Source organism: Bufo gargarizans, chromosome 1 (assembly GCF_014858855.1).
Source record: "Bufo gargarizans isolate SCDJY-AF-19 chromosome 1, ASM1485885v1, whole genome shotgun sequence".
Classification (NCBI taxonomy): domain Eukaryota; kingdom Metazoa; phylum Chordata; class Amphibia; order Anura; family Bufonidae; genus Bufo; species Bufo gargarizans.
This window is the reverse complement of record NC_058080.1, coordinates 383382335-383410331: the sequence shown is the minus strand read 5'-3', so window position 1 is coordinate 383410331 and position 27997 is coordinate 383382335. Positions and strand designations below refer to the sequence as shown.

Sequence of the window (27997 nt, the reverse complement as noted above, 5' to 3'; positions counted from 1 at the left end):
GCTTTGTGAATGGTACAGTGACAAACCCATACTACTTGAATAACTTCATTAATCCAGTCATTGGGCCTCTGCATGAACAACACAGGCCGAATTTCATCTTCATGGAAGACTATGCGCCAGCTCATCGAGGTCGCATCATTAGGGAACGGCTGCTGGAGACTGAGGTACCTCAAATGGAGTGGCCCGCATTTTCTCCAGACCTGAATCCCATTGAAAACCTATGGGATCAGCTGAGTTGCCATGTAGAGGCTCATAACTCTGTACCCCAGAACCTCAATGACCTGAGGGCCACCCTTCATGAAGAGTGGGATTCCGTGCCTCAGCAGACAATAAGTCGACTTGTGAACATGAGACGTCGTCATCAAGCTGTAATTGATGCTCAAGGCCACATGACAAGTTATTGAAATATTGACATTTTTGTGGGGGTATACCCACCACTGGTGTTGGCTTTTGTTTCAATATATTGTTTGAGATGAGGAAATCACTATTGCATGCTTCTACTTAAATGCCCTACTTTCCTGCTATAATATCTCTGTAGCGTGAACTCTTTAGGTTTTCCATAAATTTCACCTGAAAGCCAAATATCCCTAACTTTTTGTGAGTAGTTATCTAATAATGTACCACCACCTCATGTACATATGTCTGTGAGGTCAAGTGCACACTTGCAGCAGGCACCCCGGTGTTTCGGCAGAGGAACAGAATACTGGAATCATCCTATCCGGCATAGAAGTGTTTTTCTGTCTGGCAGAATACCGGCATTCATTCTGGACACCTGACAGACCCTATTATAGTGAATGAATTCTGCGGGCCCCTGGGTCTGGTTCTGCCGGATACAGCAATTCCGGTATTCTGGTCTTTGGCCAGAAAAGAATAGAAGAACGCCTGCCGCACGTGTGCACTTATCCTGACAACGCTGTGCCTTTCATTTGTAAATCTGCCTGGTGAAGGAGCAGCTGTGCTCTGAAAGCCAATAAAACTATCACTGCTGGAATACTTTAACATCACACAGATCTTTCTGGCTAACACAGAACCTTGATATTTTAGCCCCATAGACATTAAGGCCCCTTTCACACGAGCGAGTATTCCGCGCGGGTGCAATGAGTGATGCGAACATATTGCGCCCGCACGGAATCCGGACCCATTAATTTCAATGGGGCTATGTACATGAGCGTTGGTTTTCACGCATCACTTGTGCGTTGCGTGAAAAACCGCAGCATGTCCTATAGTATGCAAGTTTCACGCAACGCAGGACCCATAGAAATGAATGGGGCTGCGTGAAAAATCGCATAGCATCCACAAGCAAGTGCGGATGCAATGCGTTTTTTCACATATGGTTGCTAAGAGATGTTGTTTGTATACCTAAAGTTTTTTAACACACGCGTGCAAAGCGCATTAACCACTTAAGGACCACAGGTTTATACCCCCCTAGTGACCAGGCCCTTTTTTACAAATCGGCACTCCACAACTTTAGCGGTTTATTGCTCGGTCATGCAACTTACCACCCAAATGAATTTTACCTCCTTTTCTTCTCACTAATGGAGCTTTCATTTGGTGGTATTTTATTGCCGCTGACATTTTTACTTTTTTTGTTATTAATCGAAATTTAACGATTTTTTTGCAAAAAAATGACATTTTTCACTTTCAGCTGTAAAATTTTGCAAAAAAAACGACATCCATATATACATTTTTCGCCAAATTTATTGTTCTACATGTCTTTGATAAAAAAAAAATGTTTGGGCAAAAAAAAAAAATGGTTTGGGTAAAAGTTATAGCATTTGCAAACTATGGTACAAAAATGTGAATTTCCGCTTTTTGAAACAGCTCTGACTTTCTGAGCACCTGTCATGTTTCCTGAGGTTCTACAATGCCCAAACAGTAGAAAACCCCCACAAATGACCCCATTTCGGAAAGTAGACACCCTAAGGTATTCGCTGATGGGCATAGTGAGTTCATAGAACTTTTTATTTTTTGTCACAAGTTAGCGGAAAATGATGATGATTTTTTATTTTATTTTTTTTCTTACAAAGTCTCATATTCCACTAACTTGCGACAAAAAATAAAAAATTCTAAAAACTTGCCATGCCCCTCACGGAATACCTTGGGGTGTCTTCTTTCCAAAATGGGGTCACTTGTGGGGTAGTTATACTGCCCTGGCAATTTAGGGGCCCAAATGTGTGAGAAGAACTTTGCAATCAAAATGTGTAAAAAATGCCCTGCAAAATCCGAAAGGTGCACTTTGGAATATGTGCCCCTTTGCCCACCTTGGCAGCAAAAAAGTGTCACACATGTGGTATCGCCGTACTCAGGAGAAGTTGGGGAATGTGTTTTGGGGTGTCATTTTACATATACCCATGCTGGGTGACAAAAATATCTTGGTCAAATGCCAACTTTGTATAAAAAAATGGGAAAAGTTGTCTTTTGCCAAGATATTTCTCTCACCCAGCATGGGTATATGTAAAATGATACCCCAAAACACATTCCCCAACTTCTCCTGAGTACGGCGATACCAGATGTGTGACACTTTTTTGCAGCCAAGGTGGGCAAAGGGGCACATATTCCAAAGTGCACCTTTTGGATTTCACCGGTCATTTTTTACACATTTTGATTGCAAAGTTCTTCTCACACATTTGGGCCCCTAAATTGCCAGGGCAGTATAACTACGCCACAAGTGACCCAATTTTGGAAAGAAGACACCCCAAGGTATTCCGTGAGGGGCATGGCGAGTTCCTAGAATTTTTTATTTTTTGTCACAAGTTAGCGGAAAATGATGATTTTTTATTTTTTATCTTTTTTCCTTACAAAGTCTCATATTCCACTAACTTGCGACAAAAAATAAAAAATTCTAGGAACTCGCCATGCCCCTCACGGAATACCTTGGGGTGTCTTCTTTCCAAAATGGGGTCACTTGTGGGGTAGTTATACTGCCCTGGCAATTTAGGGGCCCAAATGTGTGAGAAGTACTTTGCAATCAAAATGTGTAAAAAATGGCCGGTGAAATCCGAAAGGTGCACTTTGGAATATGTGCCCCTTTGCCCACCTTGGCATCAAAAAAGTGTCACACATCTGGTATCGCCGTACTCAGGAGAAGTTGGGGAATGTGTTTTGGGGTATCATTTTACATATACCCATGCTGGGTGAGAGAAATATCTTGGCAAAAGACAACTTTTCCCATTTTTTTATACAAAGTTGGCATTTGACCAAGATATTTTTGTCACCCAGCATGGGTATATGTAAAATGACACCCCAAAACACATTCCCCAACTTCTCCTGAGTACGGCGATACCACATGTGTGACACTTTTTTGCTGCCAAGGTGGGCAAAGGGGCACATATTGCAAAGTGCACCTTTCGGATTTCACCGGCCATTTTTTACAGATTTTGATTGCAAGGTACTTCTTACACATTTGGGCCCCTAAATTGCCAGGGCAGTATAACTACGCCACAAGTGACCCAATTTTGGAAAGAAGACACCCCAAGGTATTCCGTGAGGGGCATGGCGAGTTCCTAGAATTTTTTATTTTTTGTCGCAAGTTAGTGGAATATGAGACTTTGTAAGGAAAAAAGATAAAAAATAAAAAATCATCATTTTCCGCTAACTTGTGACAAAAAATAAAAAATTCTAGGAACTCGCCGTGCCCCTCACGGAATACCTTGGGGTGTCTTCTTTCCAAAATGGGGTCACTTGTGGCGTAGTTATACTGCCCTGGCAATTTAGGGGCCCAAATGTGTAAGAAGTACCTTGCAATCAAAATCTGTAAAAAATGGCCGGTGAAATCCGAAAGGTGCACTTTGCAATATGTGCCCCTTTGCCCACCTTGGCAGCAAAAAAGTGTCACACATGTGGTATCGCCGTACTCAGGAGAAGTTGGGGAATGTGTTTTGGGGTGTCATTTTACATATACCCATGCTGGGTGAGAGAAATATCTTGGCAAAAGACAACTTTTCCCATTTTTTTATACAAAGTTGGCATTTGACCAAGATATTTTTCTCACCCAGCATGGGTATATGTAAAATGACACCCCAAAACACATTCCCCAACTTCTCCTGAGTACGGCGATACCACATGTGTGACACTTTTTTGCAGCCTAGATGCGCAAAGGGGCCCAAATTCCTTTTAGGAGGGCATTTTTAGACATTTGGATCCCAGACTTCTTCTCACACTTTCGGGCCCCTAAAAAGCCAGGGCAGTATAAATACCCCACATGTGACCCCACTTTGGAAAGAAGACACCCCAAGGTATTCAATGAGGGGCCTGGCGAGTTCCTAGAATTTTTTTTTTTTTTTGCATAAGTTAGCGGATATTGATTTTTTTTTGTTTTTTTCCTCACAAAGTCTCACTTTCCGCTAACTTAGGACAAAAATTTCAATCTTTCATGGACTCAATATGCCCCTCACGGAATACCTTGGGGTGTCTTCTTTCCGAAATGGGGTCACATGTGGGGTATTTATACTGCCCTGGCTTTTTAGGGGCCCTAAAGCGTGAGAAGTCTGGAATATAAATGTCTAAAAATGTTTACGCATTTGGATTCCGTGAGGGGTATGGTGCGTCCATGTGAGATTTTATTTTTTGACACAAGTTAGTGGAATATGAGACTTTGTAAGAAAAAACAAAAACAAACAAAAAATTTCCGCTAACTTGTGCCAAAAAAAATGTCTGAATGGAGCCTTACCAGGGGGGGGGTGATCAATGACAGGGGGGTGATCAATGACAGGGGGGTGATCACCCATATAGACTCCCTGATCACCCCCCTGTCACTGATCACCCCCCCTGTAAGGCTCCATTCAGACATCCGCATGATTTTTTACGGATCCATGGATACATGTATCGGATCCACAGAACGCATGCGGACGTCTGAATGGAGCCTTACAGGGGGGTTATCAATGACAGGGGGTGATCAGGGTAATCAGGGTGATCACCCCCCTGTCACTGATCACCCCCCCTGTAAAGCTCCATTCAGACATCCGCATGATTTTTTACGGATCCATGGATACATGGATCGGATCCACAGAACGCATGCGGACGTCTGAATGGAGCCTTACAGGGGGGTTATCAATGACAGGGGGTGATCAGGGTAATCAGGGTGATCACCCCCCTGTCACTGATCACCCCCCCTGTAAGGCTCCATTCAGACATCCGCATGATTTTTTACGGATCCATGGATACATGGATCGGATCCACAGAACGCATGCGGACGTCTGAATGGAGCCTTACAGGGGGGTTATCAATGACAGGGGGTGATCAGGGTAATCAGGGTGATCACCCCCCTGTCACTGATCACCCCCCCTGTAAAGCTCCATTCAGACATCCGCATGATTTTTTACGGATCCATGGATACATGGATCGGATCCACAAAACGCATGCGGACGTCTGAATGGAGCCTTACAGGGGGGTTATCAATGACAGGGGGTGATCAGGGTAATCAGGGTGATCACCCCCCTGTCACTGATCACCCCCCCTGTAAGGCTCCATTCAGACATCCGCATGATTTTTTACGGATCCATGGATACATGGATCGGATCCACAAAACGCATGCGGACGTCTGAATGGAGCCTTACAGGGGGGTTATCAATGACAGGGGGTGATCAGGGTAATCAGGGTGATCACCCCCCTGTCACTGATCACCCCCCCTGTAAGGCTCCATTCAGACATCCGCATGATTTTTTACGGATCCATGGATACATGGATCGGATCCACAAAACGCATGCGGACGTCTGAATGGAGCCTTACAGGGGGGTTATCAATGACAGGGGGTGATCAGGGTAATCACCCCCCTGTCACTGATCACCCCCCCTGTAAGGCTCCATTCAGACATCCGCATGTGTTTTGTGGATCCGATCCATGTATCCATGGATCCGTAAAAAATCATGCGGATGTCTGAATGGAGCCTTACAGGGGGGGTGATCAATGACAGGGGGTGATCAGGGAGTGTATATGGGTGATCACCCGCCTGTCATTGATCACCCGCCTGTCATTGATCACCCCCCTGTCATTGATCACCCCCCTGTAAGGCTCCATTCAGACATCCGCATGATTTTTTACGGATCCATGGATCGGATGCACAAAACGCATGCTGACGTCTGAATGGAGCCTTACAGGGGGGTTATCAATGACAGGGGGTGATCAGGGTAATCAGGGTGATCACCCCCCTGTCACTGATCACCCCCCCTGTAAAGCTCCATTCAGACATCCGCATGATTTTTTACGGATCCATGGATACATGGATCGGATCCACAAAACGCATGCTGACGTCTGAATGGAGCCTTACAGGGGGGTTATCAATGACAGGGGGGTGATCAGGGAGTGTATATGGGTGATCACCCGCCTGTCATTGATCACCCCCTGTAAGGCTCCATTCAGACGTCCGCATGATTTTTTACGGATCCATGGATCGGATCCACAAAACGCATGCGGACGTCTGAATGGAGCCTTACAGGGGGGTTATCAATGACAGGGGGGTGATCAGGGAGTGTATATGGGTGATCACCCGCCTGTCATTGATCACCCCCTGTAAGGCTCCATTCAGACGTCCGCATGTGTTTTGCGGATCCGATCCATGTATCCATGGATCCGTAAAAATCATGCGGACGTCTGAATGGAGCCTTACAGGGAAGTGATCAATGACAGGGGGTGATCAGGGAGTGTATATGGGTGATCACCCGCCTGTCATTGATCACCCCCCTGTAAGGCTCCATTCAGACGTCCGTATGCTTTTTGCGGATCCGATCCATGTATCCGTGGATCCGTAAAAATCATACGGACGTCTGAACGGAGCCTGACAGGGGGGGTGATCAATGACAGGGCGGTGATCAATGACAGGGGGGTGATCAGGGAGTTTATATGGGGTGATCAGGGGTTTATAAGGGGTTAATAAGTGACGGGGGGGGGGGGGGTGTAGTGTAGTGTTTGGTGCGACTGTACTGACCTACCTGAGTCCTCTGGTGGTCGATCCTAACAAAAGGGACCACCAGAGGACCAGGTAGGAGGTATATTAGACGCTGTTATGAAAACAGCGTCTAATATACCTGTTAGGGGTTAAAAAATTCGGATCTCCAGCCTGCCAGCGAGCGATCGCCGCTGGCAGGCTGGAGATCCACTCGCTTACCTTCCGTTCCTGTGAGCGCGCGCGCCTGTGTGCGCGCGTTCACAGGAAATCTCGGCTCACGCGAGATGACGCCAATCGGCGTTAGTGTGACCTGGCAGCGCCGCAGCATTGACGCCTTTCGGCGTTAGTGTGACGGCAGAAGGTTAAATCGCATTGTACCCGTGCGGAAAAAACTGAATAACGCATCCGGAGCCAATCCGCCACGCTCGTCTGCAAGGAGCCCAAGTGTAAAAACAAACACATTTTCGGGCACATCTGGCGCCTGGATTTAGCCACCTCTGGTTAACATGCGTATAAACATTACATCACATCCCATGGGACTGGGCCCCAAAAACAGGTTTCACAAGTCTTATAGTTTCTACATGACACAGCTGACGAGGTGGAGGATTTGGCAAACCTCTTAGGGCTGTTTCACACAAGCGAGTCCATTGCGGGAATCACGCTCCGTGTGTGAGTGTGATCCTCTGCTCTGGACTTGCAGGAGCGCATTATCAGAACGGCATTATCGTGATTTATAATGCTATGCGTCTCTGCTTGATCTTATTTCTACAGAATCATACTGACAGCTTTATGTCACTATGATTCTGTGGGAAAAAAGGCCATGCAGAGACACATAGCATTGCCGTGCGCTCCTGCAAGTTCAGAGCGGAGGATCACACTCGCACACGGAGCGCGATTCCCGCAATGGACTCGCTCGTGTTAAACAGCCCTTATTGTCAACTTTTTCATCAGCAAGGGAAAGGCTAAGATGCCAAGGCGTGGTAAACAGTACAGAACACACTATAGAAGAACACTACAGGAGATATAACTGGTACCATACACTGGCTGACTACTAAGCTTCAGTCACATCTGCAGTTTGCTTTCCATTCTTCATTTTCATCAATAGGAACAGAAAGACTGAATGGAAGCCAAAAACAGATCCGTCACATGATGGGCATCGGGTGCACACAACACACCCCATTGTGTCCACGTGTGGTCAAAACATTGAAGCCTAGAGGTCGTACAGTGGAAAAATACTCCTCTTAGGACCCGTTCACACAGCAGTCCATGACAATATTCCACCGGTGGACACATGGCCTCTTTCCATGAGAGGCAGCACTGCCATTAGCGAGGCCAGCTGTTTAATGCCATGACAGTGCCAAGGTGGTTCATGTTCAGTCCGTATTGTCTGCGTTTGAGTTCAGTTTCTTACACGTGGGTGCAATCAGTTTTGATGTGTTTTTCACGCGCATGGAAAAAAAACTGAAGGTTTACAAACAACATCTAGCAACCATCAGTGAAAAACGCATTGCATCCGAATTACATCCAAGGCTGCATGAAAAAGTCAGAATACAGAATATGCTGCGATTCTCACACAATGTAGACATGATGCATGAAAAACAACACTCATGTGCACAGAGTTATTTATTTCAATGGGTCTGTGTGCACATGAGCGCTATTTTGAAATAAATGGGTCAGGGTTCAGTGCGGGTGCAATGCGTTCACTTCACGCAACCCGCGGAAAAATCACTTGTGTGAAAGAGGCCTTGGGCCTCTTTCACACTGGCAAGTTTTCCGCGCGGGTGCAATGCGTGAGGTGAACGCATTGCACCCGCACTGAATCTGAACCTAGTAATTTCTATGGGGCTGTGCACATGAGCGGTGATTTTCACGCATCACAGCATGCTCTATATTGCGCATTTTTCACGCAACACAGGCCCCATAGAGGTGAATGGGGCTGCGTGAAAATCGCAAGCATCCGCAAGCAAGAGCGCAGAGGTTGCATTAAATTTTTTCCAGAAGAGTAAAAATACTCCTCTTAACAATTTTGAGGAGTATTTTTAGCCGAGGAGGAGTACAAATCTTGCGGTAATTCACATATATAATGCATAGGCCCACATAACAGTATGAGGCTGATATTTCTGCAGGGAAACCATTACTAGTCTCCAATGCAGAAATAAATGTAGACAATTTTACATTTATCCAACATCATACACTAAACATAAGACCACTGCTGCTATACTCGGCGCCCTCCTGACGCTGCCATACACTGCGCATGGGTTGTTGCGGGTATCGAAATTTCAATACCCAATCGATACTTTTGACCCGGTATCGATACGATACCGGGATTTCAATTTTTTCGATACTGGGCTGCACTGCTTCCACCAATGGAAGGAGAGAGAGGGGCGGACGCACTGCACCACCAATGATAGGACTTTTCCTGGGTCCAGACTTAGTTAAAGGGGTTATCCCATCTTAGACAATGGGGGCATATCGCAAGGATATGCCCCCATTGTCTGATAGGTGCGGGTCCCACCTCTGGGACCCGCACCTACAACGAGAACGGAGCCGGGGAGAGTTGTGGCTGGAGGACCCCGGGTTTCCCAGGGTCCGACCACCACCAGGCGCAGCTCCCCGCCTCTCCCATTGAAGTGAATGGGAGCGCACCGCACATGCGCGGCCAACGCTCCCATTTATTTCTATGGGGCCGACGGAAATAGCCGAGCCAGCGCTCGGCTATTTTCGGCGGCTCCATAGAAATGAACGGAGGGCGGCTGCGCATGCGCAGTGCGCCCTCCTCCACTTTCTCTGCTCCGTTCTCCTTATAGGTGCGGGTCCCAGCGGTGGGACCCGCACCTATCAGACAATGGGGGCATATCCTTGCGATATGCCCCCATTGTCTAAGATGGGATAACCCCTTTAAGTATTAGGCTACACAGAGCGGCGCCCAGAGATGTCCCTGCACTTACTATTATTCCTGGGCTGATTTGCTGCCAGTACCCGCCTCCTGTATTAAGGGTTAATTATCATTGGTGGCGCAGTGTGCCCCCCCCACCCCCCAGCCCATTAAAATCATTGGTGGGCCAGTGCGCCCACCCCCCCTCAACCCCCCCCAGTATTAAAATCATTGGTGGCGGTGGCCACAGGGTCCCCTCTCCCCTCCTCATTGGTGGTGCAGTGGCAGCTTCTGATCGGAGCCCCAGCATTGTAAGCCTGGGGCTCCAAGCGGTTACCATGGCAGCCAGGATGCTATTGAAACCCTGGCTGCCATAGTCGGCTCACTGCTGCTGTGTGCACTATGCACAGAACAGCAGGGAGAGTGTGAAGTCCTATTCACCCTGATAGAGATCTATTAGGGTGAATAGGACAAGGGATGAAAAGATCCCAGGTTCTGGCCCCAAGGGAGGAAATAGTTATTAAATAAAGTGTGTAAAAAAAAAATAACCCTTTCCCAATTTCACATATAAAATATATAAACAATAAATAAATAGACATATCACCACGTCAAAAAAGTCCAAACTATTCAAATATTTTAAAAAATCTATGCGATTCTACGCTAGAACAGAAAAAAATTAATAAAACAGCGCGATACGCCATTTTTTTTAAATGCGAAATGCACGTGACTTTTTTTGTTCATTTTTTCGCGTGGTATCGAATGGTATTAAGTATCGCAATACTTTTTATGGTATCGAAATCGAATAAAAAATTTGGTATCGCAACAACTCTACACTGCGCCCACCTGACGCTGCCATACACAGGGCCCACCTGACGCTACTATATACATATTACATACAGAGCTCTACCACATGCCCATTACACAGATAGTTTACTAAATACATATTGCACACACAGCTCTGCTACATGTCCATTACACAGATAGAACTACTGTGTGCACATAACACACAGAAAACTGTACAATAGACTGGTTACACTGACATAGCCATGCTTTATACACACCTTCCATACATAAAGGACGTCTGCATTCTCCACCAGCACAGTCTTACAACTCTCCCACACACATGGCTGATCACCTGACTGTGACATCACCACAGGTCCTGTAACCACAATGTAGTGTTTAGTCCAGACACTGGTGCGGCTCCTGGTGAGAGAGATGTCCGCGAGGGGCGAGACTTCTCGGGAGAGGGGCGGGGCTTCATGTGTGCCGAACCTGGCAGCTTCTAAAACAGCGTTCCTGACTAGAAAAAGACCATGCGTAAGAATACGCATGAGTCTTTTTCCAGGGAGTAAAATGGCCGGAACAGGCATCTATGACGCTTGTGCAGGCGTTATTGCAACCTCTGCAAGTGCGGATGCGGTGCGATTTTCACGCATGGTTGCTAGGAGACTATCGGGATGGGGATCTGATCTTTATTATTTTAGGTGTAATATAGGTGTTGTGTAGATTTTATTATTTTCCCTTATAGCATGGATATAAGGGAAAATAATAGCATTCTGAATACAGAATGATAAGTAAATTAGGGATGGAGGGGTTAAAAAATAAATATTACATTCACCTCATCCACTTGTTCGCGCTGCCCGGCTCCTCTTCTATCTTCTTTTTTTATGACCTGGGAGGAAAAGGACATTTGGTGACGTCTCTGCGCTCATCACATGATCCATCACCATGACCGCAGTAACGTCACCAAAGGTCCTTTTGCTCCCAGGTCATCAAAGAAGAAGAAAGAAGAGGAGCCGGGCAGCGCGAACAAGTGGATTAGGTGAATTTAATATTTTAATTTTTTAACCCCTCCATCCCTAATTTACTTATCATTCTGTATTAAGAATGTTATAATTTTCCCTTATAACCATGCTATAAGGGAAAATAATAAAATCTACACAACACCTAACCCAAACCTGAACTTCTGTGAAGAAGTCCGCGTTCGGGTCTGGGTACCAAACATGCCGATTTTTCTCACGCGTGTGCAAAACGCATTAAAACGCTTTGCACTCGTGCAGAAAAATCTTGCATTTTCCCCCGACGCACCCGTATCCTATCCAGGCCTCACACGCGACGCCCGTGTGAAAGATGCGTTAGGGTGGCTGCACGTGATACAGATTATGCCTCATTCACACAGTCAGTGTTTGGTCAGTGATTTCCATCAGTGATTTTGAGCCAAAACCAGGTGCGGCTCTAAACACAGAACAGGTGCAGATCTTCCCTTATCTCTGTGGAGGCTCCAATCCTGGTTTTGGCTCACAATCACTGATGGAAATCACTGACCGAACAACGACATATGAATGAGCCTTTAACCCCTTCATGACTGCAATCTGTATATTTACGTGATAGCTGCACATACCCCGTGCAGCTACCACGTATATATACGTTCTGGCAGCTCTTTAATCCAAGCGCTGCAAAGCGCTTGGATTAAAGCTTCTGCCCCTGCCCTGTATGCTGTCACGGACAGCATACAGTGCAGTAATGCCGGCAAGGGACCAATCAGAGTGGCCCCTTGCCGGCAATCGATCCGATTGGTTAGTCTGTGCAGACTAACTAATCGGATCGCTGTGTGAAAAAAATGCTGGTTTCAGGCTCTGATCTGCGGTCTGCAGATCAGAGCCTGAAATCGGTAATGTGTCCTGAAGCCCCCGTGCCCCCTTGAAGCCCCCGATCTGTGCCCGTTCTTGTCCTGCCCCCCCCGATGCGGTCCGCCCCCTCCTGCCCCGACCTGCGCCCCCTTCTTGTCCATCATCTTCTCCTGCTACTTCCTCCCGATGCGGTCCGCCCCTTCCTGCAGCCCCTTCCTGTAAGTAATGAAATGCTGCCCCCCTCTCCTCTCCCCAGTTTCCAGCGATGCCCCGTCCCCTGCCACCGATGCGGTCCCCCTTCTGTGTGTGATGGCGGCGGCTCCATTCCTGAGCCGCCGCCATCAGCAGCGTGTGTCAGCTCTATGCTGACACTGCTGTAACCCCATAGATGCCGCAGTAGCGGCATCCATAGGGTTAATAGAGGGAGAGGGCTCCCTCTCTCTCAACCATCAGGGCTGCTGCGATCGCAGCGCCCGATGGTTGCCATGGCAACCGGACGCTTTGCAAAGGCGTCCGGTTGCCATGGTATAGGCGTCCAGTGCTGCCACCTACAGGCATCTGATTGTATTATACTTTGCAATGCAAGAGCATTGCAAAGTATAGTACAACCATCAGCCCCACTGGATCTTCAAGATCCAAGAGGGAACTGATAAAAAAAAAAAGTGAAAATAATAAAAGTAAAAATAAATAAATAAAAATGTAAAAAATAAATTTCCTTTTCCTATAAAAAAATAAAAAAACACATATTAGGTGTCACCGCGTCCGTAACGACCATCTCTATAAATATATCACATCATCAACACCATCCAATAAACACCATAAAAAATAAAAACGGTGTAAGAAAATAAGCCATTTTTGTCACCTTACATCACAAAAAGTGCAACACCAAACGATCAAAAAAGGCGTATATACCCCAAAATAGTACCAATCAAACCGTTACCTAATCCCGCAAAAAATTAGCCCATATTTAAGACAATCGCCCAAAAAATAAAAAGCTATGGCTCTCAGACTATGGAGACACTAAAACATCATTTTTTTGGTTTCAGAAATGCTATTATTGTGTAAAACTTAAATAAATAAGAAAAGGTATACATATTGGGTATTGCCACGTCCGTAACGATCTGCTCTATAAAACTGTCACATGACCTAACCCCTCAGATGAACGCTGTAAAAAAAAAGTGTCCCATAAAGTGTAATAATGAATGATCAAAAAATCCTATGTACCCAAAAATGGTACCAATAAAAACCTCAACTCTTTCTGCAAAAAATTAGCCCCTGCACAAGACGATCGGTAGAAAAATAAAAAACATATGGCGTTCAGAAAACCAATCCAGCAAAATCTGCCTTCCAAAAACCGGATGGCATTCCTTTCCTTCTGCGCCCTGCCGTGTGCCCGTACAGCAGTTTACGACCACATGTGGGGTGTTTCTGTAAACCGCAGAATCAGAGTAATAAATATTGAGTTTTGTTTGGCTGTTAACCCTTAATGTGTTAAAGAAAAAAATTTAATAAAATAGAAAATCTGCTAAAAAAGTGAAATCTAGAAATTTCATCTCCATTTTCCTTTAATTCTTGTGGAACACCTAAAGGGTTAATAACGTTTGTAAAATTGGTTTTAAGTAACTTGAGGGGTGTAGTTTCCATAATTGGGTCATTTATGGGGGTATACACTATGTAAGCCCCACAAAGTGACTTCAGACCTGAACTAGTCCTTAAAAAGTGGGTTTTGGAAATTTTCTTAAAAATTTTAAGAATTGCTTCTAAACTTCTAAGCCTTGTAATGTCCTAAAAAAATAAAATAACATTTCCAAAATGATGCCAACATAAAGTAGACATGTGGGGAATGTTATGTAATAAATATTTTATGAGGTATCACTTTCTGTTTTCGAAGCAGAGAAATTGAAGTTTAGAAAATTGCAAATTTTTAATTTTTTTGGGTAAATATGGGATTTTTTCATAAATAAAGGTGATATATATTGACTCAAATTTATGACTGTCATGAAGTACAATGTGTCACGAGAAAACAATCTCAGAATGGCGTGGATAAGTAAAAGTGTTCCAAAGCTATTACCACATAAAGTGACGCATGTCAGATTTGTAAATTTTGACCTGGACATTGGGGCATCAATGACCCTTGGTCATGAAAGGGTTAATGTGCAGAAAATCTGCATCCAAAATGCACATCAATCCACAAGTTTTTTGTGCAGTTTTTGGTCTGGCATGCTGCAGATTTCAAAATCTGCACAGGAGGTCAGATTCCACACCCAAGGAAAAATAGTTGGCTGGCACCGTATTACAATGCAGTGTTTCCACACAGTTAGGCCCTTTTCACACGAGCGAGTTTTCAGCGCGGGAGCAATGCGTGAAGTGAACGCATAGCACCTGCACTGAATCCTGTGAAAAACACAGAATATAGAACATGCTGCCATGTGTGAAAAACAACGCTCATCTGCACAGACACATTGAAATGAATGGGTAAGGATTCAGTGCAGGTGCTATGAATTCAATTCACGATGCTAGGGAGGCTCACCTCTGTCACTGCCTGCCATTGGCTGCTTCCCCCCCCCCCCCCCCCCCCGACACTGGATGTTTTCAGCCGCGCACTGGGAGAAGCAGCTGCGCGGGGAGTGGGAATCAGTATGAGGAGCCCGCGCATATTGGGAGCCATTTCCAGCCTCGGATAACCTCTTTAAAAAGTTGATGTCAATTCATCCCCTTCCACAAATATTTCAGACTGGTCCTCTGGGTCAGCAGCTGCCAACATAAAATACCCCTTACTGGTGCCACCTACCATCGGTTGCATGCCAGGCACTCCAGTCAATCAGAGCGCTCTTCAGTGCAGAGTAGGGCTGGGTGATTGTCAAAAAAGAAAATATCCATTATTTTTCATTTAAGGGGTTTATCTCACCTCAGACATTGACGGCTACGTACACTATTGCCGTAATCATATTGACATGCAGAATCCGGTCGCCATGTCTTTTTTTTAGCAAATAGAAAACGCTGTATTAAACAAAACCCAGAAAACCGGGACAGCATTGTGTTTTTTATTCAAGTTCATCCCACAAACAATGTTTTTCCCATTTTCCAATACAAGCTATGGTAAACTAAATGGTGCCAATAAAACGCAATAACGAAGCACTAATACGACTACATAAATGAGAAATGTAAAGCGTTACGGCTCCTGGAAGGGGTCATTAAGGGATTAAACTAATAAGGAATGCATAGTTCAGTGCATCTGTCAGCAGATTTGTATCTATGAAACTGACTGACCTGTTGTATGTGCACTTGGCAGCTGAAGGCAGGGGTGAACTGGCCATAGACCCTACTGAAAAACTTCCCGGTGGGCCGATGCCCAGGTGGTCACCGCCAGCCATGTAAGCAATGATACAACACTCTCCTCCTGACTTTAACTGTAATGCCATCCTGAGGCATCTGGAGAGAACGTGGCAGCTGGCACTAGACACCACAGAGCGGCAGTTTTGAGAAAAGTATTCTGTGCTGCAAGGGCAGTAATTTCTCATTCGCCGGGTGTATTTGGTTCTGCTGGGATATAATGTGCCGCAATATGGTATTGCTGACCCCACCTACTTGCGTTGGCCCTGACTTCAGTTAATTTCTACCAGACCGCAAAATGGGGCCACTTTTATTATTTTTTTTCCAGGGCCACATTAAGTTGTTTTCATTTTTTACTCCGGCCCCCCCAAAGCCATAACTTTTTTTTTCATTCACATAGCCGTATGAGGGCTTGTTTTTATGCGGGACAAGATGTACTTTCTAATGGCACCATTTATGGTTGCATACAATGTTTTCGGAATTGGAAACAAATTCCAAATGGGGTGGAATTATAACAAAAAAAAATTAAAATTTGCCACATTCTGACCACATTATATATTTTTTTGAATGTGTACAGAGCTGTGTGAGGGCTCATTTTTGCGGGGCAATCTGTACTTTTTATTGATACTATTATGGGGTGATATTGATACTATTTATTCAATTTGTTTGTGGGAGGTAGAGTGACCAAAAAATTAAGTTTTGGCTTTTTTCTCGCTTCTCCGATTGCCTAAGGGAAAAGTATTTTAATAGTACAGGCGTTTTCGCATAATGTTAATTCTTTTAATTATTTACAGTATGTATTTTAATTTTAGGGAAAGGGGGGTGATTTGAATTTATAAATATATAATATACAGTACAGACCAAAAGTTTGGACACACCTTCTCATTCAAAGAGTTTTCTTTATTTTCATAACTATGAAAATTGTAGATTCACACTGAAGGCATCAAAACTATGAATTAACACATGTGGAATTATATGCATAACAGAAAAAGTGTGAAACAACTGAAAATATGTCATATTCTAGGTTCTTCAAAAGTAGCCACCTTTTGCTTTGATTACTGATTTGCACACTCTTGGCATTCTCTTGATGAGCTTCAAGAGGTAGTCACCTGAAATGGTCTTCCAACAGTCTTGAAGGAGTTCCCACAGATGCTTACTTAGCACTTGTTGGCCCTTTTGCCTTCACTCTGCGGTCCAGCTCACCCCAAACCATCTCGATTGGGTTTAGGTCCGGTGACTGTGGAGGCCAGGTCATCTGGCGCAGCACCCCATCACTCTCCTTCATGGTCAAATAGCCCTTACACAGCCTGGAGGTGTGTTTGGGGTCATTGGCCTGTTGAAAAATAAATGATGGTCCAACTAAACGCAAACCGGATGGAATAGCATGCTGCTGCAAGATGCTGTGGTAGCCATTCTGGTTCAGTATGCCTTAAATTTTGAACAAATCCCCAACAGTGTCAGCAACAAAGCACCCCCACACCATCACACCTCCTCCTCCATGCTTCACGGTGGGAACCAGGCATGTAGAGTCCATCCTTTTCTGCATCGCACAAAGACACGGTGGTTGGAACCAAAGATCTCAAATTTGGACTCACCAGACCAAAGCACAGATTTCCACTGGTCTAATGTCCATTCCTTGTGTTCTTTAAGCCCAAACAAGTCTCTTCTGCTTGTTGCCTGTCCTTAGCAGTGGTTTCCTAGCAGATATTCTACCATGAAGGCCTGATTCACACAGTCTCCTCTTAACAGTTGTTCTAGAGATGTGTGTGCTGCTAGAACTCTGTGTGGCATTGACCTGGTCTCTAATCTGAGCTGCTGTTAACCTGCGATTTCTCCGCAGCAGAGGTGACTCTTGGTCTTCCTTTCCTGGGGTGGTCTGCATGTGAGCCAGTTTCTTTCTAGCGCATGATGGCTTTTGTGACTGCACTTGGGGACACTTTCAAAGTTTTCCCAATTTTTCAGACTGACTGACCTTCATTTCTTAAAGTAATGATGGCCACTCGTTTTTCTTTACTTACCTGCTTTTTTCTTGCCATAATACAAATTCTAACAGTCTATTCAGTAGGACTATCAGCTGTGTATCCACCTGACTTCTCCACAACGCAACTGATGGTCCCAACCCCATTTAGGCTGAGTTCACACGGGCGAGATTTCCGCGCGGGTGCAATGCGGTAGGTGAACGTATTGCACCCGCACTGAATCCGGCACCATTCATTTCTATGGGGCTGTGCACATGAGCGATTTTTTTCACGCATCACTTCTGCAATGCTTTAAAATCGCAGCATGCTCTATATTCTGCGTTTGTAACGCAGGACAGGCCCCATAGAAATGAATGGGGCTGAGTGAAAATCGCAAGCATCCGCAAGCAAGTGCGGATGCGGTGCGATTTTCACTCATGGTTGCTAGGTGACAGTCTATTCACTGTATTATTTTCTCTTATAACATGGTTATAAGGGAAAATAATAGCATTCTGAATACAGAATGCTTAGTACAAGGGCAATTGAGGGTTAAAAAAAATAAATAAAATTAACTCACCTTGTCCTCTTCATCGCGCAGTTCCCGGTCTGGTAGATGAGCTGTCGGCTAAAGGACCTTTGGTGACGTCAGATCACATGCTCCAATCACATGGTACATCACCGTGGTGATGTACCATGTGATTGGAGCATGTGATCTGACGTCACCAAAGGTCCTTTAGCTGACAGCTCATCTACCAGACCGGGAACTGCGCGATGAAGAGGACAAGGTGAGTTAATTTATTTTATTTTTTTTAACCCTCAATTGCCCTTGTACTAAGCATTCTGTATTCAGAATGCTATTATTTTCCCTTATAACCATGTTATAAGGGAAAATAATACAATCTACACTACAACTAACCCAAACCTGAACTTCTGTGAAGAAGTTCGGGTCTGGGTACCACAGTCGGTTTTTTATCACGCGAGTGCAAAACACATTGCACCCGCGTGATAAAAACTGAACATCGGAACGCAATCGCAGTCAAAACTGACTGCAATTGCGTACCTAATCGCGCGGGTTTGCCGCAATACACCGGGACGCATCCGGACCTAATCCGGACACGCCCGTGTGAACCCAGCCTTATAAGGCAAGAAATCTCACTTATTAAACCTGACAGGGCACACCTGTGAAGTGAAAACCATTTCAGGTGACTACCTCTTGAAGCTCATCAAGAGAATGCCAAGAGTGTGCAAAGCAGTAATCAAAGCAAAAGGTGGCTACTTTGAAGAACCTAGAATATGACATATTTTCAGTTGTTTCACACTTTTTTGTTATGTATATAATTCCACATGTGTTAATTCATAGTTTTGATGCCTTCAGTGTGAATCTACAATTTTCATAGTCATGAAAATAAAGAAAAACTCTTTGAATGAGAAAGTGTGTCCAAACTTTTGGTCTGTACTGTGTATATATATATTTATTTATTTTTTTAAACTTTATTTTTTTTACACTTTTTAATCGTTTCTCTAGGAATCATTAAATTGCTTCTCTAATAGACTCCAATGCATTAACATTGGAGTCTATTAGAATTACACTGTGTTCCTATGAAGCCCTGCCATAGGCAGTCTCTCCAAAGGAACTAGGATGCCAGGGGGAGTCGGAGAATGGCTGGGAGCGAGTGCTCACGCTCTTTAACTTCTCAGATGCAATGTCACATTTCACCACAGCTTCTGAGGGGCTAAATGTATGCAATCAACGTTATCATCAATCACATACATTAGTCCCGATGCTTGCTGCAGCTATGCCATCCGGACTTCTCACAAGCGGGCGCCATTTTAAAATGCCCGACCATAAACGTAAATTTATGTTGGGTAGTAGAGAAGGGGTTAAACGAATCCATGGGGCATAGGATGTAAAAGTAGGTATTTTTCCCACTTCTGCTTGTTTTAAAGTCAGCACTTTTAAGGTGAAACTATATCGCTGCACTTGGCAATGCCTGCACATACATTGAATCAGGGTTGAAGTACACAGGTTTACCATTAAGGCTAGTTTCACACCTCTGGTTCCTCTGTTCCGGCAGAGAATGCTGGGGATCAGCAGACACAGATCGCCGCACTGTCTGCTGGAATGCGTAATGGGGCCGGCTGGCATTTAGCTTGCATCCGGCAGTGCCGAATCCGGAGAATTCACACTGCAGGTGTGAAACTAGCCTAAAGACTGAAAGGGAATCAGTCACCTCTCCACAGCCCTATAGTACTGCTACCTCAGACTCCAGATCACTCTGTCCGTGCTCTCCCCTGTCCCCATGCTATGTGCCTGCAAACCAGTGCTGAAGTCCTCTCCATTATATGCGCATGCTCATGAGTCCTCTCAATGAAAAATTTATTTTTATCGAATGAAATATACAGCAAAGTTTCTTATAACTTAAACTACTAATTTATACACTCTTCTGACAGTGACATGCCCATTAAAGCAAAACAAAAAAAAAATATATATATATATATATATAAAAAACTATTGTGGGAGTAGCGCTAAGCTATATAATATGGCATAAATCATTACAGAACAGAATTCTGCTAATTCCTCCATACATATTTAATGGTTAGACATCATGTCTTATTAATATCTAATGACGGCAGCAATAAGCTAGCCAGGAAATGGCCATAATGAGCTGTTAATAGGCGGCTGACATCCATGTACAGGAAGGAAAAGCTATCTCCCTGCTTCCCTATAGCCATTCTAACCCTATCATCCCCAGGGATGCCCTGATGCAAGCAAACCCAATAAACGTCAAACACATACACCGCTAATGAGCCGGATTTTGGAGTAAAATTACAGGGCAGGATGGATGCAGAGCATTACCAGGCCTACACGATGTTCTGCATTAGAAGAATGAATTGATTTTTTTTAAGCACAGTCCGTCAGAGTAAAGTACATTGCATTTACATTGAGTGACTGTCCGGGGGGAGAAGAGAAGAGTATTACGCTAGGGAGGAATATCAGATTCGGATGACTCACTACGTACTCTACACTTTCACAATCACTATAAAACAGGACATGTATGATGCAAGGAGAACTGAAACCATATGCAGAAACTATACACATGACGGTTAGAGCTCCTGCCTCCACATCACTCCCAAGTGAAGACCAAATGTGGCTCCTAGAATTTATTCTGCCAGTTAAAGGGGTATCCCCTAGTTAAATATTAGATTGATGGGGTCCTACCACTGAGACCCCCACAGATCAGGAGAATGTGGTACCCCGTATTCCCTGCAGATGCAGAAATGAATGGAGCAGCCGCGTGCATGTGCAACTGGCAGCTCCAGTCGTTTCAGGGAATCTGCAGGGGGTACAGGGCACCCCTTCCCGTGATCGTTGGTGGTCCCCATGGTATGACTTCCACCAATCTAATACTTATAACCTATCCTGTGGATAGGGGATAACTTTAACCAACCAGAATACCCCTTTAAAACCATATAGTAATTTTTTTCTAATACTTTATTTTCTGATTGTTTTTATTCTATTTCTTGATCACAATTATGGGGGAGGCCAGCTTGCCTGAGCTGTTCTTAAAAGCATGGGCCATAGACACAATGGATAGGAGAGGACCTTATTGACTTCTATGGGACAGTTTTCTAGACATGCTCTGTGACCTGTGCAGAGGTCATTGTACAAGGAAAGAATAGATAAGGTTTGTCAATAAGGGTACTTTCACACTTGCGTTGTTTGATTCCGGCAGGCAGTTCCGTTGCCTGAACTGACTGCCTGATCAGGCAAACTGTATGCAACGGATGTCATTTTTTCTGACTGATTAGGCATTTTTCAGACTGCAATACCGGATCCGTTTTTCCGGTGTCATCAGGCAAAACGGATCCGTTTTTTTATTTTCCTCATTTTTAAAGGTCTGTGCATGCGCAGACCGGAAGGACGGATCCGGCATTTTGAATGCCGGATCCGGCACTAATACATTCCTATGGAAAAAAATGCCGGATCCGGCATTCTGGCAAGTCTTCAGTTTTTTTCGCCGGAGATAAAACCGTAGCATGCTACGGTTTTCTCTTTTGCCTGATCAGTCAAAATGATTGAACTGAAGATATCCTGATGCATCCTAAACGGATTGCTCTCCATTCAGAATGCATGGGGATATGCCTGATCAGTTCTTTTCCGGTATAGATTCCCTGTGACGGAACTCAGTGACGGAAAAGAAAAACGCTAATGTGAAAGTAGCCTAACCTATTGTAATTAGTGGATCCTGTCTTATCTATATACAGTGGTGATATCATTACAGGCAGGATTAGACTGACAGATACGCAGATAACTGAAGTAAAGTTATCTGGACAGACCAAGAAGTGGCCAGTGCGAAAAGTGCAGGATTTTATGGTGTTTGTGTAAATATAAATATTGACACGAAAAATTTAAAATAACCACCAAAAATTCTTAAAAATATGTCACACATAAAAATGTGGTTTAAAGAAAAGGTCATTTTCTGATGATGTATTCCCTTTACCTTTTATTTAACCATTTACTAGTCCCAAAACGGGAATTTAACAGGTCTGATTGCTTCTATGATACACTGTACTGCTTATGTTTTTATAGGGCACCTGCATTTCTCCCCTACAGTGAAGGTGATGTGAAAACACCTAAAAAAAATGCTTCAGCACACTGCATTTTTCAAAAAGACGTTAGAAAGACAAAAAAATTCCACCTAATTAGGGAATCTGCTAGAATAAAAGAAAAAGCTGGTGTGCAGAGGTCGCAATAATGCCTGTACAAGCGTCATAGATGCCTGTTCATGCCATTTTTTTGTTCCCTGGAAAAAGACTCACGCGTATTTTTACACATGGTCTTTTTCTAGTCAGGAGAGCTGTATCAGAAGCTGCCAGGTCCGGCAAACAAGAAGTCCCGCCCCTCACGGACATCTCTCTCACCAGTAGCAGTTTCAGAGTCTGGACTAAACATTACACTCTGGTTACAGGACCTGTGGTGATGTCACAGTCATGTGATCAGCCATGTGTTAGGGCAAAACAGGCTCAGTGTAGGACTGTGCTAGTGGAGAATGCAGAGGTACTTTATGTATGGAAGGTGTGTATAAAGCATAATGTGCACACAGTAGTTCTATCTGTTTAATGGACATGTAGCAGAGCTGTGTGTGCAATGTGTATATAGTTAACTATCTGTGTAATGGGCATGTGGTAGAGCTATGTATGTAATATGTATATAGTAGTCTCAGGTGGGCGCCGAGTATAGCAGCAGTGGTCTTATGTTTAGTGTATGATGTTGGTTAAATATTAAAGGGAACCTGTCACCGGGATTTGCAAAATCATCAGCATTTATGCCACATCTGAAGCCACCTCTTCTGTTCCGTAATGATCCCTACACCTCTGTGATTATTACATGATGAAGACCAGAAAATAAATAGCGAAGGCTCATATTTAGTTACTACAAGGAATTGATACTCAGATTTTATTGCAAAATGCCATAACTTTTCATTACAAGCAATGTACATGCTGCAACTGTAATCCTGCTGTAAATAAAGTGTGCTTGTAAAGAGATTTTCAAGAGTTCATCTATTGGATACGAAGAGCATCCATGAATCCTTTAAAGGGGGGTTGTTATAGTAGAAACTCGGACAGTCCCTTTAAATGTGATAGGATATCACAAAAGAGTAGATACCTAAAGGGAACCTGTCACCGGGATTTGGGGTATAGAGCTGAGGACATGGGTTGCTAGATGGCCGCTAGCACATCCGCAATACCCAAGTCCCCATAGCTCGGTGTGCTTTTATTGTGTAAAAAAAATAAAATCAAATTGATACATATGCAAATTAACCTGAGATGAGTCCTGTATGTGACTCATCTCAGGGACAGGACTCATCTCAGGTTAATTTGCATATGTATCAAATCATTTTAATTTACACAATAAAAGCACACCGAGCTATGGGGACTTGGTATTGCGGATGTACTAGCGGCCATCTAGCAACCCATGTCCTCAGCTCTATACCTCAAATCCCGGTGACAGGTTCCCTTTAAATTGTCTACATTTATTTCTGCATTGGAGACTAGTAATGGTTTCCCTGAAGAAATATCAGCCTCATACCATTATGTGGGCCTATGCATTATATATGTGAATTACCACAAAATTTGTACTCCTCCTCGGCTAAAAATACTGCTCAAAATTGTTAAGAGGAGTATTTTTACTCCTCTGGAAAAAAAATTGTGAGACCTCTGCTGGTGTGTCCAGCGTTTCACTTTCCCATGGACATTCAGTTAACATCTGGAGCTGGTGTTTTTACCACAAAGAAGGCACCAAATAAAACACCACCAAAAATCTAAGGCTACTTTCACACTAGCGTTTTTGCTGGATCCGGCAGGGCTCAGCAAAAACGCTTCCGTTACTGATTATACAACGGTCTGCATCTGTTATGAATGGATCCAGTTGTATTATCTTTAACATTGCCAAGAGGGATCCGACGTGAACTCCATTGAAAGTCAATGGGAGATGGATCCGTTTTCTATTGTGGCAGAGAAAACGGATCCGTTCCAGTTGACTTGCATTGTGGGTCACGTCGGATTGGTCATGCTCCGCATCTCAGGACCGAAAGAAAACGGCAGCAAACTCTATGACGGATCTCAATACCGGAAAACATTAACGCTAGTGTGAAAGTAGCCTAAGTGAAAGCACTAACAAGTTCCTCCAAGAGATAAACAGCTACTACCCATGACTGCAAAACTAATCAAAAGTATGGAGGCGTTGAGAGTGGCAGACAAGTGTCCAGGTAGGCCTTACGGGCTGCCAGGGATTCACAGGGAGCACACGTACGCATTGGGGGAAATTTATCGTGAGGGGAATATCTGAAGCCCATTTTGCGTGAGTCGGTTTTGGCATTCTTTATGTTGCATGTTCTTTGATAAATTTGTCTTATCCTTAAGGGTGCATTCATATGACCGCAATTTGGCGGCCCACAAAACGCAGATCTGGAAAAAATACGCATGACGTCCGTGTTGCATCAGTTTTTTTTTGCAGACCCATTGTAACAGTGGTTACTCTTGTCCACAAAACAGACAAGAATAGGATGTTTTGTCTTTTTTGTTGGGTACAAATGTGTTGTCTGCATTTTTTGCGGTCCCATTGAAATCAATGGGCACGCATCCGATCTAGAAAAAAAACGCGGATCAGGCGTGGAGAAAAAATACGGTTGTGTGAATGGAGCCTTAAACTTAACACTTTTCTCTAGCAAAACCAACTACAGGTTTCCTACTCCACCCTCTTACTGGAGTGAGGCTGTGACTTTTTCTTTTTAAAAGTCTCAAAGATAAATCTGGAGCAAAACTCATTAAAGGGGTATTCCCATCAGACAATGGGGGCATATCGCTAGGATATTCCCCCATTGTCTGATAAGTGTGGGTCCCACACCCCACCTATATCGAGACTGGAGCAGGGAGAGCTGTGGCTGGAGGACCCCAGATTTCCTAGGGTCCGTCCACCACCAAGCGCTGCTTCCATAGAGTGGAAGGCTCCCATTAATTTCTATGGGGCCGACGGAAATAGCCGAGCCAGCGTTCGGCTGTTTTGAGCGGCCCCATAGAAATGAATGGAGGGCGGCTGCACATGCACAGTGCGCCCTCCTTCACTTGCAGGGCCCCGTTCTTCAATATAGGTTCGGGTCTCAGCGGTGGGATACGCACCTATCAGACAATGGGGGCATATCCTAGCGATATGCCCCCATTGTCTGACATAGGACAACCCCTTTAACATAGCTAACCACACCCACCTCCCGACCCATATTTCAAAACTAGAGTGAGTGGTGTTGCAAAAGTTGTCCAAGTTCAAAAAGCCTAATTTTGCGACTTTTTAAAGCCAGAAATCTGGAATAAAGGCATGAGAAATCAGGGCCGTTGACTTTAAAGTATTCACACACCAGTGGTTTTCCATGGACTGTGGTCTGTGGTGACACCAGGTAGGCATGTCCTATTTTGTCCCTCTTACACATTAGTCTATGGGTCAGTGAAAACCATGGAAACATTACGGATCTCATCAGTGTATTTCACAGACTATTGGTAGGAGATGCTTTCGAAGTTAATTATTGGCCTTCTCCGTGGAATACGGATGACACGTGGACCAAACACAGATCCTTCCCAGACAAACCACTGACCATCTTGTCAAGGATGTATGAATGACGCCTTATGTTCTCGGTACGGCCCGCGCTACATAGGCTTTAAAGTGCAGCTTTAGCCCATAGCTTTCTTCCTATGGTCCATGATCAGGAATCTGAAATAGGTGACAGCGACCCATCCCTGGTGATCTACTGTACAAGGAGACAAGCAGCACCGGGAACAATCACTCTCTATTCACATCATAATGAGAGGCCATTGATTCCTCTGCTGATGACTACAAAAAAACTCAGTCACTTCAGTTACAATGGCAGCGTGGCAACATCATCAATGGAAAATGATAGGGACAATTCATTAACAGAGATTACTGCATGGTGTCCCAACATGCTAGTAACAAAAAAGCCCCAAATGGGGTACAGTAAATGGTTACAGGAGACGTAGTATACAAATGTATGACAGACAGCAAGTGCAATCCTTCCACCAGAGAAGGTGACAGACCAGCTATCATGGAGGCAGGGATTCCTTTCATCCCAAGGAAACTCAATGCAGTCACACAGCTGACAATAGGGAACAATAGACTTTGCTGCCAAGATAACAGGAACAGCCAGGGTGTCAGATGTACAGGCTGGTCCTACATCATATGATGGGCACAGCACAAGTGATGCCAACCCAAAGAGTCACCATTAAAGTGAGATATCTAAGCCCTAATGTATCACAGCTCACTTGTGCCCTCCTGGGTGGGGATGCTACAGTCATGTACTATGGTACCGGCTAGGAGCTGCAATTCCGGTCTGGTGGGCGTTCGAAGACCAGGAGAAGGTGTACCGGGTGATACTTGGTGACAGTCCCCTCCCCAGGCCTCAGCTCAACCGCACAGAGAAACTGAACACAAAGGCGATGCAGTAAGAGCACAGCCATTCTTTCCTAGCCGACCTATGAGGTGGGAACAGTTACCCACACCGCCCGCCACCCTCGGGTGTATCCCAGTCCCGCACTGTCACTCTGCAGATCGGGCTTACCTGTGTGAGGGAGATGTGCGCCGCCATCTTTGCAGCCACTTACGGGTACGCGCGAAGCGTCAGCCGGAGTTCGCGGACGCGCACGGGGGCGGAGTCATGCAAATGAGCGCGATCTAGGGGTGGCTGGCGAGGAGGCGGGAGAGGGAGGCAGATAGGGAATGGTCCTGCTGCTGGGAAGGTTGGATGAGGGACGCAGCTTGTGCCTAGACACCTAACTTTTCTGAATTGAGGGAGACGCCATAAACCATGCAAAAAACAATAGGAAAGCCTACGATATACTGGAGTCTCAATGACAGTCTGCAAAAAAAATCGACCCCCTCAGAAGTGGTCGTAAGGGGAAGGGGTGCACCCCCAATGAGGCCAGGTGAAGCGATCGCCTCAGGCAGCACCAGGAAGGGCCAAGAGAGGGGCAGCAGAAGGACCATGGGCAATGAGCGCTTTCATTGTGGCCTCATGCAGACGTCAGTGTTTCACGGATGTGTCCTGTTCGTGTTCTCCACGGACAGCGCACATCCCTATTCATTTTAATGTGTGTATTCACACATCAGTGTTTCAGCACAGTCCGTCGGTCTGTTTTTTTTACCACGGATGTATGCTCTATTTTTGGCCGTGTTCACTGATCCATCACGCCCATTATAGTCTATGGGTCAGTGAAAACCACGTATGCCATAAGTGTTTCATGGATCATTAACAAGAGATTCTTTAAGAAATTATTTTTCAGCTGTTGAGTGTTAGTGAAACACGGACAGCAAAAAACGGACCCAACACGGATCTGTCACAAGGAGAAAACACGGATTGAACATGGTCCATGTTACCACTGATCCAAAACTGACACGGACGTCTGCATGAGGGATTAGGTTAAGAAATTGGCTTGGGGTTGGGACTCCGTTTTCGCCTCGGCAGCAGAAAGGCTAGGTGTACCCCTGGTAAGGGGGGTGGTGTCCTGCTACTCAGATGTCAGGAAACTGAGGAAAGAATTGTTTGTTCCCAATAATGGCCTTCTCGATCCTTATTTGCATGCAGCAATCATTTCCTTCATAAGGCCTCTAGGCTCATACACGCGACCATTGACTGTTTTGCAGATCAACAAAACACGGCTAACGGCTGTGTACATTCCATATTTTTACATATCCAGTCGTATCCTTGTCCGTAATGTGGACAATAATAGGACATTTTCTATATATTTGCAGATG

The 27997-nt window shown here is 44.7% G+C and overlaps 1 protein-coding gene across 4 annotated transcripts in view; it reads right to left on the bottom strand.

Annotated features, from left to right (window-relative positions):
• Positions 1-26873, bottom strand: part of EPS15L1 (epidermal growth factor receptor pathway substrate 15 like 1) — a 243741-nt gene extending 216868 nt beyond the window's left edge. For all 4 annotated transcript variants that reach the window (XM_044270441.1, XM_044270433.1, XM_044270447.1 and 1 more), the window contains exon 1: positions 26805-26873. In XM_044270441.1, the coding sequence (XP_044126376.1) occupies positions 26805-26831 (27 nt within the window). In that variant the 5' untranslated portion in view covers positions 26832-26873. The remainder of the gene's footprint in view (positions 1-26804) is intronic.
• Positions 26874-27997: the final 1124 nt, after the last annotated feature.